The following is a 19,176-nucleotide window of genomic DNA, read 5'->3' as shown; positions in this document are numbered from 1 at the left end:
TTTTACAGAGTTAGTGTGGAATACAAAAAGATTCTGAGGACAGATTCAGGACTTTGATAAACTTCCTTTTCAATTTTTATATATGAATCCATCTACATCAACTGTGTATGCAAAGATGCTTAATGTATATTCTTACCACTGACAAATCCGTTGGTGCGGTTTTGAGCCCTGTTGAGAGAACCCTGCACAACAGGCAGGAAAGGCTTTCCTGAACCCGACTGCTGTGTGTACATGGAGTAAATGGAGCTGGCAGCTACGATTTGCGGTTTACTCAGGTTGGCTTCTTTGGAGGAGGGGAGGTCTGAGGTGAAGGGCCGTACCGTGGCTGCAGGTGGAGTGTCCTGCTTGGAGGGTAGAGGGAGTGTCTGGCTCTGTGACGGTGGGTGAGGGCTGCGGCTCTGGGCGGTGTGGGGCTGCTGGCTGTGGGGCTTGGCTTTAGGGAAGGTGCCTGTGTTGAGGCCTGGTTTGCCATAGGGAACAATAACGGGGCCTTTCGGTTTGCTGGGGACAGGGGGAGGTACCTTGACTGGAGCTTTGGGAGCCGACTGATGGAAGTTGAGGAAAGAGAAAGATAGTAAATAAGCTAGGGTTTTTTCTACAGGTATTAACAAATCTTTCTAGTATTTTTTTTTCTCATGATGATATAAAAAGTGTGTTTTCATTCCCCCTCACCTGAGCATCCCTGACAAGGTCATCACTGCTCTGGTTTTTGCGGAGGGAGGTAGCCGGAGCCTCTGTTGGCTCAAACATGGAATATGGACGCACTTTCCTGTCCCTCTTCAATTCTGAATCATCTAGCCACAAAACAAACGGAGAAGATGATGAAGAAATTAGTTTCAACACAGTTTGAGGAAAAAAAAGAAAAGAAAAAAAAAAATCTTGTTTTATAGGAACAGGAAGGGATTACACTTTATTTCTGCACGTGTGCAGTATGTGCCTGTGTCTTTACCTTGGTCTGTGTTAGAGCTGGAGTGAGAGTTCATTCGTGGCAGTGTTGAAGCAGAACCGTGACCATTGGTGTTGGGCTCTGGACCTGAAGAACTCCACTCTGCCAGTTTCCCTGGCTGAAGGCCTGGTGAGCCAGCAGAAGAGGACAGAGAAGATAAAGTATAAAATGAGATGCAATCGGTTTTTAAAGAAATAATGAACTAAAGCATCAACACAGAAATTCATTCATTATAAACACAAAGTTCATAGAGCTTTGTGTTGTGCAGTGTCATACATAACAAACCTTTTTTGAAAAACAACAGATTTTGTGGAATTTTGCATTGCTCTTCATTTGCTCATTTGCTTCCATGTCTGCGAAAATCTCTGGTCAGATTTCCACAAAAGCATGGAGGGGTATCTTACAACTAGCAAAAGTAGCAACACATAGCAAAACCATGACTTCCGTCACAGTTTCTACACACTTTAGTTAAATGGTCCATTAGAAGAAGGGCTGTACCAATACACCAACAGCCCCATATATTTTTCTAGACCAGTCCAGACCAGATTGGGTTGGTCACAGTCCACCCAGGATGTCAGTTCAAGTGAAGGTTATGTGTTTGTTCCAACTGACCCATTTAGAGCTGCAGAGAAAGAACTGAGGAGGAAACTCAACAAGCACGCTTTAACAAACAGCAGCAAAACAAGCAAACGGGATCAACGATCCAGCAAGAAAATGATAAAAAACTCGTTTTTGGTGAAGATAACAGTCATGAAAAATGAAAACATCTAAGCAAAGATATCGGGAAGCGCATATGTGCAGACACACACACACACACACACAACACAAGTGTGTACCTTTTCTTTTAGCCCGCAGCTCTTTCAGAGGCTTAAGCAAGAACATGGCTTCTGAGGAAGATGCATTCGAAAGACAAAAAAAACAAAAAACAAAGTAGCCTTAAAGCTCCAGATCTCCTCTGGTTCTAAACATGGTTTTGGATGGGCCCAGTCTGGGCCCCCCAAGGGGCCATGCAGACCACAGCACAACCCCCAGGAGCCTGCCTGTTACTGTGCACAACGTCCCTGATAGAGAGGAAATGGGAATGGGTGTATAGAAAGAGCAGATCCCTTCTCATCCCCGCCCATCCCTATCTCTCTTCTTTCCATACTGCAAATCAACTCAGCATGCAGAAATAATTGCATGCAACAACACAACAGACTGGAGAGATGCCTGTTCCGTTCACTTTTGGTATGTGAAATTGCTTTAAATAGCAAAACATGAGATGACGATTTCTTCTGTTGTTGTTTTGTAATGACTAATTTTGGTGTTGGATCATTCATTTTTAATAACCTGAAGCATACTGCTGGCACAAAGTCTTACTGACGGACCAGTTTTAGGATGAGAGAGTAACTCTCTCATCCCACAAGATAGAGATGAAGCGCATAAGAAGGAATTACAGTGTGGAGGATGGTAGAAAGAACAATATGTTGCTCTGGTCTCATTGGTTGGATCACACTTTCACTTCCATTACATAGAACATACCTTAGTGCTGTCCCCAGTTTACCATGTAACAAGATGTGAAACAGATTGATTTTAAAGCAGCACAGGAGCAACTACATTAGGGACAAATTTGCAGCCTTAATAAAATAAAGGTAAGTAGCATTGTTTGGAGTTTTAATTTCTTATGGTATAAATAATTTTCTGTATAGCTGTTTCTGAATCTATATTAAGAAAGGCATGCGAGACACACTTTGGCAAAACAAAAACTCAAACTACTTTACTCAAAACCTAAAAAAGTGTTTTATAAAAAAAAAAAAAACATCCCAAAAAAACAAAAGACTATGAAGCTCAGGCTAAGCCATGCTAGATCACAGCACAGCACCCAGGCAGTAACTAGCTACCTTCTGAGCTCAAAAAGACATCACAACCAGCAGGTGTCCCAGACTCCTTTGCTCCTGCTGTAAATGGTAAATGGTTAATGAACTGCTCTTTATACAGCACTTTTCTACTCCTTTACTGAAGAGTGAAAAGACTTTTACCTATCATCATGCTGAAATTAACAAAACGTATTTAACTGAAAAAAAAAAAAAACCCAAAAAAAAAAAACAAGAAACATAATTTAGCTGGTGATGTAAAGATGACAGCCTGATATTTGAGTCAAAATCAGAAAAGGAAAAACTTTTAAGAGCAGCAGCACTTCAGACTGCACAGTCTGGGTGCTCACCTGTCCCCGCTTTGCTCTGTGGCTCGTGGGCTGGGAGGGTGGCAGTGCCGTCTGGGTAGGCAGGTTTTACAAGCAAATCGTGTCTCGCTGGGCCCCTCGGCATAGTGGACGACTGGATGTACGGACCGACCGCTGCCACACGAGACGGACCCGACTGCTGTCCGGCTTGGGCATCGGAGGGCAACTGTACAGTGAAAGGGTAGAGAAAGTAAAAAGAAGACTGGTTAGTGAGAGCAATTTAAAGAGCCTGTATTACAGTAAACCACAGAAAGGGATACAATATTTAGACAAATGAACATAAATGACAGAATGGTAATCAAAACTGTAAACTGCTGAAATGAGTCCACAGAAAACACGCTGACAACAACTTTGAAAAATGTAGTTTTCAAAAATGAAAGGCACCTAAGTCGATTACTTAAACAAATACACAGTGGATGAAAAAAATGGGAAACTTGAAAATTCTCCTATACAAGTTTTTTCTACTTGGTGGGTGAAAAGTTCACTTTAGCCTGTGCGTGGTGCCAGAGCAGGCCATGTTTTTATTCCTCCCCACTCAAAGATAGAAAAAAACAAAACAAACATGGATTAACTCTTGTGAGCAAGGAAGTGTTCAGCCTTTTTCAGAATGATCATTTGTTTTGTGAAGTTTACTCTCAAGAACCTTAGTGTGGGACCTTTGTATTTATGCCAGTTGGTGGTGTATAAACCGAAAGATGGCCAGACAAGGAGTCCAAGTGTGTAGGATTTGTCATATAGAAACAAATGTTGATAAATGCCAGAAGAAGGCAAAAACCCAAGAATAGGTGCAGCAGAGCAGGTGTTATAATCTAGAACAAAAATGCTGGAATAACCGACTGACATCTCCAACCTTAGTGTCTTAAAACACTTTCATAGATATCCAGTTACTTTCTCAGCAATGGCTGTTAAGTTACTGCTGAACTACTATCTCTCTCTCTCTCACACACACACACACACACACACACACACACACACACACACACACACACACACACACACACACACACACACACACACACACACACACACACACACACACACACACACACACACACACACACACACACACACTTTAAGATCTAATGACTCCAGAGCAGCGCAGCAGTCTCCTAAATGTTGTTGCTTTATTAAGTTAGGACAGCACCTTCAATATAAACACAGCAATTCATGCCTTTTTTAAAAAAATTATCCACATTTAGAAAACTGACTGATCAATGTTCACCTATAAGTTGGCACGAGTTCTTACAGCTCAACAAAAGCTGGTCCTAGTTTCCCTTTAAAAAAAATGATCATTGTAGGTTTTATCCATCAAATGAATGGAGCAACAAAAGTTAAACAAATGCAAAAACTAACAAAGTCTGAAGCCAAATCACATTCAGTTTAGAAATCAAACAGGTACGTATGTATAGCTGCAATACTAGTTTAGTTACCTGAAGGTGTGTTTCTTTTGAAGCCCTCTCTTTACCAGGATAGCCATTCTTGAGAAAACAAAAGCACAAACATGCAACAGAAGTTCAAAATACCAAATAATCCCCCCTTTCCCCCCCTATCCAGTATTGGCCCTTTTCACTGTTTTCTGAAGTATGTGACTAAGATGGTGTGAGATGACTTTCAGCTGGCAGCTCTCAGACTACCTCTTGGTCAGTATGTTCAGACGTGTTTGCTGGGTGATGTTAGCCGGACGCTTGCTGTTTAGTAGGAGGAGAGAGCAGCTTGGATGGAGTGTGTCTTTGTGCTGGTGAGAAAAAGGCTCACTCATTATGATTCTAGGCAGGGTGTGGGTAAATCACCTCACGAGCCCCTATTCAAGCTTTCCTCTCAAACACACATGCACACATAAACACCTTTCTATGTACTGCTTCTCCTTTATTACATATGACATTAAATAAAGAGGCCAGAAGGCTATAAAGTAAGGCACGAGTTGCTCATTATCTAAACAATTAAAACAGATTTAAATTTCCTTCTAAAATGTATTATTTATGTTTTAACTTTTAATCTTCAACACTGTTTTGGCTGAGTAAATACTGCAAACCAAATACTCACGAGGCTGTATTTTGAATCTAAAAACACAGATAAAACATAACAACTGTATCAGCTTTTAATGAAAAATAATATTTGTCGTTAAAAGTTTGAGTTGTAATAGAAAGTTCGTGCTGGAAGCCAATAAAGCCCCGATTAGGAGAACATAATTAAATAAGTGCATAGAGGACAGATTACAGTGACTCATGTAATTGAGAAGGTGAAAGCACAATATCAACCAATCAGGATTTTTTATTTATTTATTTTATTTATTCTGTCCACCCTGAGAGTTAACCTCAAGCAGTAAATATGGTAACTTTTCTTCTCACATTCTGTTTCATAAAAATCTATGTTGATTTATTTACAGTCCCATGGCAACCTTCAAACATCTTTTAGAACGGGGTGGGGGGGGGGGGGGGGGGGGGGGGGAGTAGAAAGACACCAGAGACTGAGATCAGAACTGATACCTCAACACTAAACAGGATTACCACCACAGACTGCCTTAACTCAGCCTTCTGATTTTTAATGTGTGTTGAATCTTGCCATAAATGTTTGCATAAAAGACGGTTTAAAAAGGCAACTGAATTCTTCCACTTTTCATGTTTATAAGCCAGAAACAGATAGTATCTTCACTGACATTCCTGCGTGTCTGTGATAGGAAGTCTGCACATACTATTCCTCTCTCATCTTCTGGCTTTGTTTCTGTCAAATGGGACTGAAAACACAACCGAGTGAAGGAGTGGGAGTGAAAAATCAAACTCAATTCCTTTATATGATCAGAACAACCTTCCTTTCCCACCAAGATCCAATATTGGAAAAAGACAGATAGGAACTGATTGCTCTGAGTGAGTGAGGAGGGGTGGGGGGGAGCGTCACTTGACCATCTCCAAACAGAGGAAAGAAAGTGTGAGAAGCTTGAGCTCAGAATGTCAGACGTAGAGATACAAACAGCTTTTTTATCACAAGGCCACTAGGGGGAGTTCTGATCAAAAGCATTTCTACTAGTTAGTACCAGAAATTAAAATTAGTACCCTGAAAGATTGTCAGGGTGCCATATAACAATTAAAGCGATGGTTTTTTTTTTGTTTATTTGTTTGTTGTTGTTTTTTTATGTAGTTTTGGTGCAATAATACTTACGGGCAAGTTCTCTTTCTGCTGCAGGGCTGCCTTCTTTTTCCACAGCCGGTCTCGGAGCTCACTGATCCGTTTGTCCATAGCAGCCACTTCCAGGTTGCGCTTGTTCAGACTTTCTCTCTGGTGCTGGAGCTTTGAGTTTTGATCCTGGTTGAGCTTGTTCCTCAGCTGACCAACCAGCACAAACACAAATCAAAAACTGTGCTAATTTTAAACAAGTAATATGTTTGGACTTGAATTTTCCTTTATTACTTCACACCTGTAGCTCTTTGTAGAGGCGGTCCAGCTCTGCAACTGAGCTCTGGTTGTCATGGAAGTTATCCATTTTGCCATTTTTGAGCAACTCCAGCTGCCGGTTGAGCTCCTCCACCTTGGACGCAGCCATCACTAGTTCTCTCTGCTTCTGCTGGAACAGGTTATTCATTTGCTCTATCTCCTCCACTGGAAAGGGAGAGGGATTGAGCGTGATGATGACAGAGGTAAGAAGAAAGAAAGCAAAGAGAGACAAACAATATAATGTTGACAGTCCGTCACAGAAATACAGCGCATCTTAATCCAAAATAAATTTCAAACTTTAATGGTTCACACCATACTCTTAGCAGGCATCCAGTCGTGAATTCAAAGTTAACGAACTCACCCAGTTTGCCATTGCTGAGACGTTTCTGTTCCACCTGACCCTTGAGGGCCCGGACCTTCTTGAGCCGAGCTTCCTGATTCTCAATGTTCTCTCTGAGGCGCTGGAGCTTCTCCTGCTCAGATGCCTGTTGCTGCTGACGCTGCTCTTGCTGCTTCAAGTAGCGCAGCCGCTGTTCCTAGAGACAAGAAAGAGCAAAGGGGAAGCAGAGCACTTGTTAAAAAAAAATATAGTTAAACAAACACATCCCTCCTCATCCATGACTGCACTATGTACAGTGCTTAAATGTTTGTGGGCTACACATATAAGGGCCACTGATAGAAGTTTTTCCTGGTTCATCTTCCTCTGAACAGACAATAGGTACATTTTTCCTTCTACACTGAACAAAAATATAAACGCAACACTTTTGTTTTTGCTCCCATTCCCCATGGGATGGACGTAGAGACCTAAAATTCATTCCAGATACACAATATAACCATCCCTCCCAAACAGTGGTCACAAATCAGTCCAAATGTGTGGTAGTGGGCACATCTGCCATATTGAGATAATCCATCCCACCTCACAGGTGTGCCACATCAGGATGCTGATCTGACAACATGAGTAGTGCACAGACCTCAGACTGCCCACAACAAAAGGCCACCCTGGAATGTGCAGTTTTGTCTCACAGCAAAATGCCACAGATGCCACAAGCAATGAGGGAGCGTGCAATTGGCATGCTGACAGCAGGAATGTCAACCAGATCTGTCGCCCGTGCATTGAATGTTCATTTCTCAACCATAAGCCGTCTCCACAGGCGTTTCAGAGAATATGGCAGCACATCCAACCGGCCTCACAACCGCAGACCTCGTGTAACCACACCAGCCCAGGACCTCCACATCCAGCAGGTTCACCTCCAAGATCGTCTGAGACCAGCCACCCAGACAGCTGCTGGAACAATTGGTTTGCACAACCAAACAATTTCTGCACAAACTGTCAGAAACCGTCTCAGGGACGCTCAACTGCATGCCCGTCGTCCTCATCGGGGTCTTGACCTGACTCCAGCTCGTCGCCGTAACAGACTTGTGTGGGCAAATGCTCACATTCGATGGCGTCTGGCACGTTGGAGAGGTGTGCGCTTCACGGATGAATCATGGTTCACATTGTTCAGGGCAGATGGCAGCTGAGAATGTCCCAGTTCTTGCATGGCCAGCATACTCACCGGACATGTCACCCATTGAGCATGTTCGGGATGTGCTTGACCGGCGTATACGACAGCGTGTACCAGTTCCCACGAATATCCAACAACCTCGCACAGCCATTGAAGTGGAGTGGACCAACATTCCACAGGCCACAATTGACAATCTGATAGACTCCATGCGACCATGTGTTGCACTGCATGAGGCAAATGGTGGTCACACCAGATACTGACCGGTTCTGGGTCCCCAGACCCCCAATAGCGCAAAAAACTGCACATTCCAGGGTGGCCTTTTGTTGTGGGCAGTCTGAGGTACACCTGTGCACTACTCATGATGTCAGATCAGCATCCTGATGTGGCACACCTGTGAGGTGGGATGGATTATCTCAATATAGCAGATGTGCCCACTACCACACATTTGGACTGATTTGTGACCACTGTTTGGGAGGGATGGTTATATTGTGTATCTGGAATGAATTTTAGGTCTCTACGTCCATCCCATGGGGAATGGGAGCAGTAACAAAGGTGTTGCGTTTATATTTTTGTTGAGTGTATGATGTTCGCACAATGCAATGCTACTGAAAATAAAATGAAGTCACTGATAACTGGCTTGCCTATAACCCTTGCTTTCAGTGCAAAATACTTCCTGCCACAAGTCCTTGGCTGTAATGAAAATCAGGAAGTAACTTGCTTTCCCTGGTAGCCTTGGGAAGCTATTCCCAGGTAGTTAAATAGCAGAAACAGATGCAACTGTGGAAAGTACTGAAAACAAATCAAGGGGGGGAGGGAGCTTGAGAGGGAGATAGTTTGCATTACTTCCACTGGATCCAGCAAAAAAAAAAACAAAAAAAAACAAACAAATCAAACAAATTCTGACTACAGAAAGCTTAAATGTTAGCAATGGTATTTAAAAATTGGTTGGTTTCAGAATCAATCATCGCTCTTCAGGTGTCACATGGTATATTGTAAACATGACAGAGCTCTCCCAGCAGGTTCCAAGATAAGCACATCCCAGCCACGGGTCAGGTGATGATGACGACAATGCCCCTTTATTTACTCCAAGCAATCAAGTATACATGTAATGCTTGTACTTGACTGCTTGGAAGTCACATTCCTGGACTTGTTATACTGTGCTGATGTATACACAGTGCTTGGAAGTGAATGCTTAAATGCCTAAAGGACCTAAACCACAGCCCTAGGAGCATATTTAAGGAAGTAAAAGAAGACACAAAGTTTTTAAAGTTACTATAAAACTGCATATACTGCGTGGGTGATTCAGAAGAACAAAAACATTTTAAAGTGCTTCCGCAAAACAACAAAACAACAACAAAAAAAAAACATGGAAGGAATAAGCACTCAGTTAAGTATTTCACTATATCACACCTATTTTCTATCATATCTTTCTTCTTGTCAATCAATCAATCCTGAGCAAAGTAAAAAACAAGTTTAGATATCAGATGTGTCCCGCAGAGTGAGAAGCCTGAGACAGTAAACTGTCTCAGGCTTCTCAAATGAAACTATGCCCACATCCACCCATGCCTTACCTGTCTATCACAAACTCTACATAAACATGCATTATATAAGTACAATAGAATGTACTCATTTAATATACTAAATGAACTCATTTTTAGTCCAGTACTGACTTCAATACTGTCTCCACTTAACTCCTTAATCTCTTATAGACACCCATCTCTTTCTACTGCACTTTTTTATGCACCTTGGAGGCAAGAAGTTGCTGTTGGGCTTCTATCTGCTGCTGCTGTCTGGCAGCCATCTCTTGTAGCTCAGCCAGCGTCATGTCCATCTGGGGCGTTGCCACCTGTGTAGAAAGAAAGAACAAAAAGAAACACATTCATGTTTTAAATATATATTCAAGCTGAAGGCATTTTTCCCATTATAAAAGTCTAAAATAAAATTACAACAGGAGGCCTAAAGTAAAAAATGCAAAACATATGCGGGGAGATTACTGAAACATCAGATGTAGTTTCAGTTATACTCCTTAAAAGGGGGAGCAGTTTAAGCATTTGGGGGGGGGGGGGGGGAGATTTCAGAATTCATTGTACAATATTTATTCCCCAAGGAGACATCCTCAGCAGAATAATCATTTTGCAGTCATATCCATGTTATGATGCACTGATTAATTTTGCAGAAAAACACTGCAGGGTGTGAGAACTGAAAGGAACTAATCAGTATCCCAGAGCACACAATTAACTTCAACTCGTCAAGTATAAAGAAATTACATTTTGGGAGAAGACTTTATGCCGATACTAAATGCATGACCCTTATTAGTAAAATAAAATAAAAAAAAAAAAAATAGACTTTGTTCCAAATTGACATGTTTCTAATTATTCACATCAGCTACCATTCAATGTGAATGAATGTAAAATAGTGTAAACCATTTCAACCACTTGTCAGAAAAAAAGTTAATAACTCACCCCATTCTCCATCCTTCTCTCTGGGGGACCCTTCACTCCATTTCTCTTTGAATCTGAGCCTCTTGATCCTCCTAAGTAATGAAAATAAGTGGAGATTTCGTCAGACATTAAAATTTAGACCACCTTAAAAGAAATGAAGGATCAACAAGAAAAAAAAAAATGGCTGGAACGTCCTGTTGTCCTTTTGCCCTTCAGTGTCTCTGACAAACAGTCATACACATTTAGATTTATAGGTTTGTCTTGACATGCTATAGAGGAGGGTGTATACCAGCTGAAAAAATGAGAGGCTAGTGCTGAATTATTTTAACTTCTTTACCCCAGTGCTTTTTGTAACTTGTAAAAAATCTCTTGGGATTCAACCTCATCAATAATGACTTATTAGTGGGGTGGGTACACTACTGCATGTATATATGCTTGTCTAGGAAGATATAACCATATAGCCAACCGTTTTACTGGCATTTGGCATGCATGTCTGATAATCTGGGTCCTATCCCTAAAGTATTATCCCATGATGAAAGCCCATAATAGCTTTACTATATAGTCTAACTGCTAGCATACAGTATGCATGCTAGATACAAACTAATCGCTATAAACAGATGTCTGAAAATCAACAAATTTAACATTCAGTATTGTTAGTACAGGAAGCTTTATGTGGTTTAAAGAGGATTGACCAACCACGATTAGAGCTTCATGCAAGCCCATAGATCAAAGCCTCATGGGTTGCAGCTCCAGAAGCTAAATAACTGGTTTAATAGATGCTGGTTAATCGCTGATGGGAATGTAAGACACTGCTAAGCTCAAGAGTGACGCAAACTGTTATAGTCACAGCATTCAGACATTCACACAGTGATTAATTTTCCGTTAATTTTCCTCACTTCATTTAGATAGATCAAGTCAATGACAGAGCAGAAGTATACCCATGATTTTCTGGGGCATTTTGTTGCCTATGTGTCATTGACTATTGTCACATGGCACTGAATTTGGTGAAGCGTGACAACTCTTTTGAAGGTTTAGTTCTTTCGGCCTTCTTTTCTAAGGTTTAGTTCTTTGTCACTAACTACCGAGTCTGTGTGTTATAGTAAAATAGTATAGAAGAAAAGTAAGATTATTCATGTTTAGGGCAGTCTTCAAACTAATCATGTTTTTTTGCCCAGTAACTTGAGAATTTTGTCTGTGCCTGTTTGTTAATGATTGCATTTCATATTTATGCTATGCTGAAAGTAAAGGTCTATAAAAAGTATAATTAGTGTGGCTGCTTACTCAGACATGACACAGGCATAACATTAGATTAATGAAAAGAAGTTCAAATGTACTGGCAGTCCAATAGATTGGTGACATTCCATTTTATCCTCCGACATGCTCGGAGGATAAAAAGAGCATGCTCGAACAGTATCGGGGAAGTATAAACATTTAACTAACTGCAACCTGAGGGCAGGACAGAGTACATCCGTACTGCCGTAACTAATGTAAACACGGCAACAGGACTAAATAAACCCGCATAAAAATGCAGTAACTGAAAAATTTAATACAGAGCTGTGCTGCAAATAATGATCAGAGCTAAGCTCTCAGTGTGGGAAAACAACAGCGGGCTAAGATAACACAAAGGGAAAACAGTCACCTAATCCCTGGGCCAGACTCAAGCTGTGAGAGGTAAAAAGGGCTTAGTTATGCAAGTCGGGGTTGAGAGGATAGTCTATGAAAAAAATACTAGACTTTTCTGTGTTAATAAGAAAATTGAAAAGTAACAGACTTCTGATAGTGTGACTCGGACACTCTGATTCCAGCAAGGATGAAGGATCTGAGGGCTCCAAATATAAAGCCCTCTTCTGGATAAACGTTTGAAAAATACCATAGTGTTTATTGAGTGAATAGGGCATTATAAAGACAGCAGGCACCTCTGGAGACAGTGCTCACCCAATCATAACTCTTGTGTGTGAGCAGTATCAGACATTAAAGCCTCTTTTCACTATCTGTTGTGTATTGCAAACAGTTGCTTACCTGATTCCCTGCTAGGAGCTCTGTTGTGACGCAGAAAGAAGCGCACCTCTGATCTGTGCTGTCCCAATCGTTGGAGCACATCCAGCATCCTCTCCCCATCACCTACAGGTCTCTCTGCAAGTCGAAATAAAACATTTTAGCCCAAGTTTTCATAATATTTCACTTGGATTGGCTAAAACACGAATGCATGTCAAGTTTGCACATGCCATTTACTCAGTGAATCCAGTCTAACCCAAATTGAAGGATGATTCATTTTGTCAACACAGTTTGCATGCCATTGATCTATCTAAGCAATGACTTCAGGGGAAACAACTATAACGTGCTGTCAATTATGCCTCTTGGCACTGAGCTCATCAGCTGTTCTTCAGACATTGTCTTTGAGCATTTCATTACACAGATGAGCTGACACATTATGCTTAAGTAGAGGTGAGTGAAACTGATCTTTTAATAATGGTAGAAATGCAAAATGAAGCAGTTAAGTAAAATATTATAAATATAATTTATAACTTTACATCTAATTTGGATGCAAAATGTCACTGCTGTGTTTTCAAGGAGATTCAAAAGTGGCCTGTGGTGAATGGGTACAAAATGAGACAATCTCTTCAGTATTCATCAATCTCCTTTCAGACCACTCCTGGAAGTACTCAAACACAATAATTGGCACTTTTTCACTACTATGGCAGTATCACCATGGAAACGGCTATGAAGCCTGGCTCCTTGAGTTCTGATGTTGTATACTCTTTGACTCTTAGAAACGGTGAAAATGAGGCAGGCATGAAATCTCAACGTCACTCCTCACCTCCCACCTGAGAGATGTAAGAAATGTTTAGGCGCTTGTGTTTGATGCAGAGATTAGGGCTCTACGCTATTTGCATGGTAGATTCAAAAGAGACAAACACTTTAAAAACTGCCAAGCAGATGACTACAAAGCTAATCACAAACCACAAAGTGGTCAACATGAGAAAAAGCACTTTTTGTCTAAATAAAATAAGAACTAATGTGTCCACACACCGACTCCTGTTCCTTCAGATACTCCACAAACAAAAGAGCACTGTCACTCACCAGATCCACGCCACATCTCAGATAGGTGGCAGTCCGTTTCCCCCGGCTCTTTGCACAAGTCCACCACATCCCGGCACAGCGTCTCCGGAGTAACAGGAACCTCAGTAAAATGCTGGTCATTGTTACTGAGGTATACAGTCAGGAACATCTGGAACAGCAGGCGAGAGAAGCAGATAACCCAGTAGATTAGATAGAGCTAATTAAGATCACAAGCGAGAGGATCCTGTTAGAGTTAGTAGAAGTAAGGTAAACATAAAAGTTCTCTGGAATTGGTGTCCAATTTCCTCTTGGTTCATTGTTTGTATAGACTGTATAATATGTGAGCTTCACTGATAGCAGATCTGCTTCCCAGGTCTCATACCTCTGTGTCAACAGAAAAACCAGAGGCCAGATCTTGAAATTCCATTTCACTCACCAACTAGTGCTGTCACCACTGTGAGAGATCCCTCCATCCCAATGTAAACACACTAAAAAACCCCGTCAAGCACTCTGAATGAGCAAACCGCTAGGTTCTTATGCAAGTGTGTGACTGACAGCTGCTCAAGGCTGGTTTATATCAATCTACACAGAAATGGGCAATCTCAATGAAGCAGTTTGTAATAAATTGGAATTTGTATGCCTCCAGCTACTGCAGAAAATAAACACACTGACACTGAGCAGAAAATTGAGCTGTCTATCAGCAAGGATCCAAATGCAGACAGTCACCTACAACCTTTTAAAATAAACTCTAAAAATCAATACTTATATGGGCTATTACTCATCTTTATAGCTATAATAGGCAACAATTGTCAAAACAATTAAAGTAAGAAGGGCTGAGTCAAACAAAAGCCTTCACAGATGATTTAAAAAAATATGCATCTGAAATGTCTGTGATATTCCAAAATCTATATAATCGCTGACAGGAAACACAAACATCAAAAGTCAGTGTACGAGTATCATACATTCATAAAAAGATAAGCGCTAAGAAGCTTAAGGCTCGTAATGGAATATGCCCCCAATCTGTAATATGAGCACATAAGAGGAGTTGATAAGGCAGCAATAAAACCAATTTTCTAAGGTGTCTTAGGATATTGCATGCCTTGAACATACTGAACTGTTTTGTTTCAAACCCAGGTTTTTGCACAGTGTCATGCCTTCACAGTGACTTCAGACAGAGTATCCTGAAAAGCGTGTAACTGTAAAAGCGGTATTATTTTAAATGCCCAGAACCTCCAGGTTACACTGCCAGGTTTTTGTACTCTGAGTTGCTGTGAATAGCCATGCCTACGGGGGCTACGGTGGGAACATGAGGTCAGCTAGGTCACAGGCACAAAAAACTTGAAGGGGGTAATCATGCAGAGCAGCTGGTGCAGAAACAAAAGTATTTGGGTTGCTTTTTAGCTGTGGTGTGTACTGCGCCAAAGAGCAACAGCCTTAGGATAAGGGGCTTTATTCCCCTTTTCTTCCTCAAATGAAGCTTACTAAGTGAGTGGGCAGGTGAAACGCTCCCTCTGAAGATCTCCTAAGCAACATCTACAACCAGAGGTTTGTTTTATCACACAGAAGGTGGAATCAACGGGCACTGGCCTGAGTCAGAGGACCTGACTCAACTGCCAGAATCAATGGGGATGCAAATGAAAGATTCTCATGAATAGAGCAAATCAGCTGTGAGTCATGCCTGTCAGTAATGTAGAGAAGAGAAAGCTGTAAACAGAAAGCTGTGTTTCTAACCAAAGACCACCCTCTGTGGCAGAACACTACCCTGGAAAGTAAAACTAAAATGGGGGCTTTTTGTGTCTGTTAATTAGAATAGTTTAAACATTCATGCTAAAACAATTAAAATCACTCATATAGTCTGCCTTCATCAAATTATTTCAAAAAACAATTCGTAGATCTTTCAGAATGAGACGGTGACATCATGAAAACTTCCCAGAAATCCAAAGTGCTAAAGTGAACCTATTAATATTTGGAGAGTGAAAGAGAGCACTGACAGATAGTAGGAAAAGAAAGAACCACAGATGGGAAGAGAATATAATCTCGGGCGCTGGCAACGCCCCCACTAAAATCCAGTTTGCTGCAGCACTAAAGTTGATGATCCAAGACCACCAGTATTCACTTCAACTATCCATCTAGATGACTTAGCACTTTGCAGTTGACCTTCATCCACCTAAAGCATGTGGTCACTGCTTATTCGCTATGATATAGCACACATGGTACAAAAGCTGTATAAACTACAAATACAAATACAAAAATCTATGAGACCAATTTTCATATTGTTTTGGAAACTTTGAAACATTCAAAATGACGTGTGGAAACACATTCCCTTAAATTCGTTTTTTTGTCTTTGATCCTTGCAAACCTTTTAAGGTCTCAAAATGATAGGTCTTGTAGACTTTTCATTACAAACAAAGCAGTGCATGCAAGGTAAATTACAGGAATTTATTTTATGTGCTGCAGTAAATATCAGAAAAGTGTTTTCATCTTTATAATTTATGGTCTACTCAACAATAAGCAACTACACCGCAGACCCTCTTCAAGTTTTAAGAAACGTACCTACTCAGACAGGCAAGATTACCATAAGTAGGTGTTTGACTCAGCCAAACAAATTGAGTGTTCATTAAATATTCATTGATACAGCAGCAAGTAAAATTAGGTAGCTCAGTAACAGCCTGATAGGTACAATGCAAAATAGACAAACAGTAGCTCAACAGCCTACCAGAAAATACTGCTTTGTGTAGCTTTATATAGTTCGAAGGGAGCTGGCAATATCATGATTTTATGTGACAATGTTTGACAGAAATATGCTCCACTTGCTTTCTATTAGGTATGGAGAGGATGACAGAAGCAATTGCTGAATTGCACTTCCCTTCCTATTTTATTTTAGAGAGCCCTGGGGAAGGAGAAGGGACAAGCTGCCTCGGCTGCTGTGGCTCACTATTATAGCAAAAGATTTCCATTTCCATCATAGCATCAGCTAAGTCAAACCTGTCTCCCAGGGTTTTGAGGGTGATGTGGCAGCTCAGAATAGCAAACGGACAATTATAGCCAATGCAAAGAAATATGGCCATAATACTGCTGTCTACACTGTAGATACCCTCAAAGCAGGGCAGCTATATGGTTAGGTCATTTTATCGCAGGGATTACGTTAATCCGCTGTATAAAAATATAGCCTTTTAACAGCCTGCTGGCTCAGGGGACAATAATAAGCTGAAACACACTAGCTTGCAGCTAGGCTATGGCCATTATGTCTTACTATATTATAGGATCATGTTTTTTTCTTGGAGGTTGAACAGTGGCCTGCAGTGAATAGGTGCAAAACAGTCTGACCATGTATTCTCCAAAAAAAAAAAAAAAAAATTAAAAAATAATAATAAACTGCCACAATTTTAAGAGTCGGCGTAGGATCCTTTGTTCAAGATGCAATAACACTGACAAGACTGTGTCTCTCTCTGACATGAAAGGCTGTAACATCAAAACCTCAGACAAAAGACACTGCAAGAGGAAGACATCAAGAGTAGGAGAGTGACTGCAGCTGGCAATACTTGAGCTAAAAGGTTCAGAAAGACAGAGGGGAAAAAACTATCAAAGATATGCTATCCTGGGTTATTTCACTGAAAGTGGCTTCTTTGTCTGCGATTCTCCTATATCCAAGTTAAATGAGCTCCAGTCCCTTTAGGGCGGTGGAGGACAATTCTGTCAAATTCTGTGTACTGAACAGACAAACTATGAAGTTTAAAAAATAAATGCTGATTTTCTTTGCCTTTTGCAGCGTGATTTGGATCCTTAAAGCAGATGCCACCGGCTGCAGACCTGAACAAGCTTTTCAAGCCTCTCCAGTTCAGACAGGGCACTGTGAGATGACTTGAGTTTAAATATCAGCACTCTACCTGTAGCCAATTGCACAAAGGAATGTTCTGTGTGTGTGTGTGTGTGTGTGTGTGTGTGTGTGTGTGTGTGTGTGTGTGTGTGTGTGTGTGTGTGTGTGTGTGTGAGAGAGAGAGAGATTGTGGCACTCCCACTGATTGTTAAGATAAGGTTCATGCAACAGAGAGAACAGTTTACAGGCATTTTGTCTCTTGATGTTCAATGTGTTAGGTTAGGACGGGTCAAAGGAAAATGAAGTTAGAAAAATACTCCTTAGATAATTTGACTCCTAAAAGCATATCATTCTTCATGTCCCACCTTGAAAATCCACTCTCTCCATCTGAGGGTCAATCCTCCTGCAAGAGTCTCTTAAGGTAATTGTCCAGATGCAGTTGTTCACATATTGAGTTAAGAGTGATCAAAACTGCATGCCGCTGCAGTTTCCAATTTCCGGGAATAACACACGAGATTGTACTATAATTCAATGACTCTGCAATATAACAATTACTACCAAATAAAAGTCAGTCCTGTCACAGAGAATTTATTATATAATTAGCTTCCAATAGACAAGTACAGAAAACGCAGTATCTCATGTACTGTCAATGCAAAGAGTAGCATATAACCAAAGTTAAATTCCCACACCCATCCCCTGATGACTATTAATGGGTGAAGTATTAAAAGGACCTATTAATACTTTCCTTGCTCGTGTATTTTAACTGTCACACTTATAGAAATCCAAATTAAACATAGCAAGTATACAAGAAGGTCATTGTTTAAATAAGTAATCCCAGAGTCAAAAGCTGTTTCTGTTTCAACTAGGTCAGTTTGGTTACTGCTTGGTTCTACAGGGTGTCACTGAAATTGGATATCCCTAATATGGTCATCTTGGACACACAGCATTTCCTTAAACAGCAGCCCTACCCACCTGCTGGTCAAGCGTTCTGTTTGAGAGGAGGAGCCAATCAGAGAAAAAAAAAAAGTTTCAGACAGAAGCTGCAGAAGGGCCCAGTATAAAAAATGAAGCCATTATTCTGAATTGCTCCTCATATAAAGATACTCTAGTAGAGTCAAGAATGTTTCTTCTCTCTGTTAGCCCTGCAGACAAGCGACCTGTCTGGGGTGTAACCCCCATCTCTCGTGCAATGGAGGAAGAAAATGGATGGATGAAAACGTGCATTTCCAGATTGTTTACTTTTCAAAAATCAATATTTTGTTTACATCAGCACAACTAAAAACCAACAGAAACACTGGACATGGTTAGCCTTCGGATAGGGCTAGGTGAAAAAAGATAAAGACAGTTTTCACAAAGTAAATTTTCCTTGATAGAAAAACGAGACGCGGTCAATATAAAGTCAATAGAATTCATTCCATCCACGTTTTGGCACGAAAGGCCAATGGCAATGACAATAGTGCTGTGCTGAACCAATCTGACGGCTGGAACAGAGTTAGAAAAACATCAGGATTGGTTGGCCCTCAGTGTTGGAGGAACAGTTGACAGTAGTATATGTGCTAAGGACTCATCCAGGCTGGAGAAACTGATCAGGAGGGCTAGCTCTGTGGTCGGCATGAAGCTGGACACTCTGGTGACAGTGGCAGAGAAAAGGACATTAAAGAAACTGATGGACATTATGGACAATGCCAGGCATCCTCTGCACACGGCCATTAACAACCAGAAGAGTCTGTTCAGTGACAGGTTGCTTCTCCCAAAGA

The 19,176-nt window shown here is 41.0% G+C and overlaps 1 protein-coding gene across 2 annotated transcripts in view; it reads right to left on the bottom strand.

Moving 5' to 3' along the window:
• The window catches only part of LOC146655609 (apoptosis-stimulating of p53 protein 2-like), a 29,557-nt gene that overhangs the window by 4,137 nt on the left and 6,244 nt on the right, over nt 1–19,176 (bottom strand). The window contains exons 3-14 of one of the 2 annotated variants that reach the window (XM_085428056.1): nt 13,624–13,771; nt 12,562–12,675; nt 10,564–10,634; nt 9,846–9,947; nt 6,958–7,132; nt 6,580–6,761; nt 6,324–6,488; nt 4,598–4,645; nt 3,150–3,333; nt 950–1,072; nt 673–794; nt 137–545 (exon numbers count right to left, since the gene is read on the bottom strand). In XM_085428056.1, the coding sequence (XP_085284182.1) occupies nt 137–545; nt 673–794; nt 950–1,072; nt 3,150–3,333; nt 4,598–4,645; nt 6,324–6,488; nt 6,580–6,761; nt 6,958–7,132; nt 9,846–9,947; nt 10,564–10,634; nt 12,562–12,675; nt 13,624–13,771 (1,843 nt within the window). The remainder of the gene's footprint in view (nt 1–136; nt 546–672; nt 795–949; nt 1,073–3,149; nt 3,334–4,597; nt 4,646–6,323; nt 6,489–6,579; nt 6,762–6,957; nt 7,133–9,845; nt 9,948–10,563; nt 10,635–12,561; nt 12,676–13,623; nt 13,772–19,176) is intronic. The other variant, XM_085428057.1, reaches the window with a different exon arrangement.

The sequence above is a fragment of the Rhamphochromis longiceps genome, linkage group LG13 (assembly GCF_057381845.1).
Source record: "Rhamphochromis longiceps isolate RC_006_pf linkage group LG13, R_longiceps_female_GT1.1, whole genome shotgun sequence".
NCBI classification, from domain to species: domain Eukaryota; kingdom Metazoa; phylum Chordata; class Actinopteri; order Cichliformes; family Cichlidae; genus Rhamphochromis; species Rhamphochromis longiceps.
The sequence above is the reverse complement of the archived record's forward strand: the minus strand, read 5'-3'. Positions and strand labels throughout refer to the sequence as shown.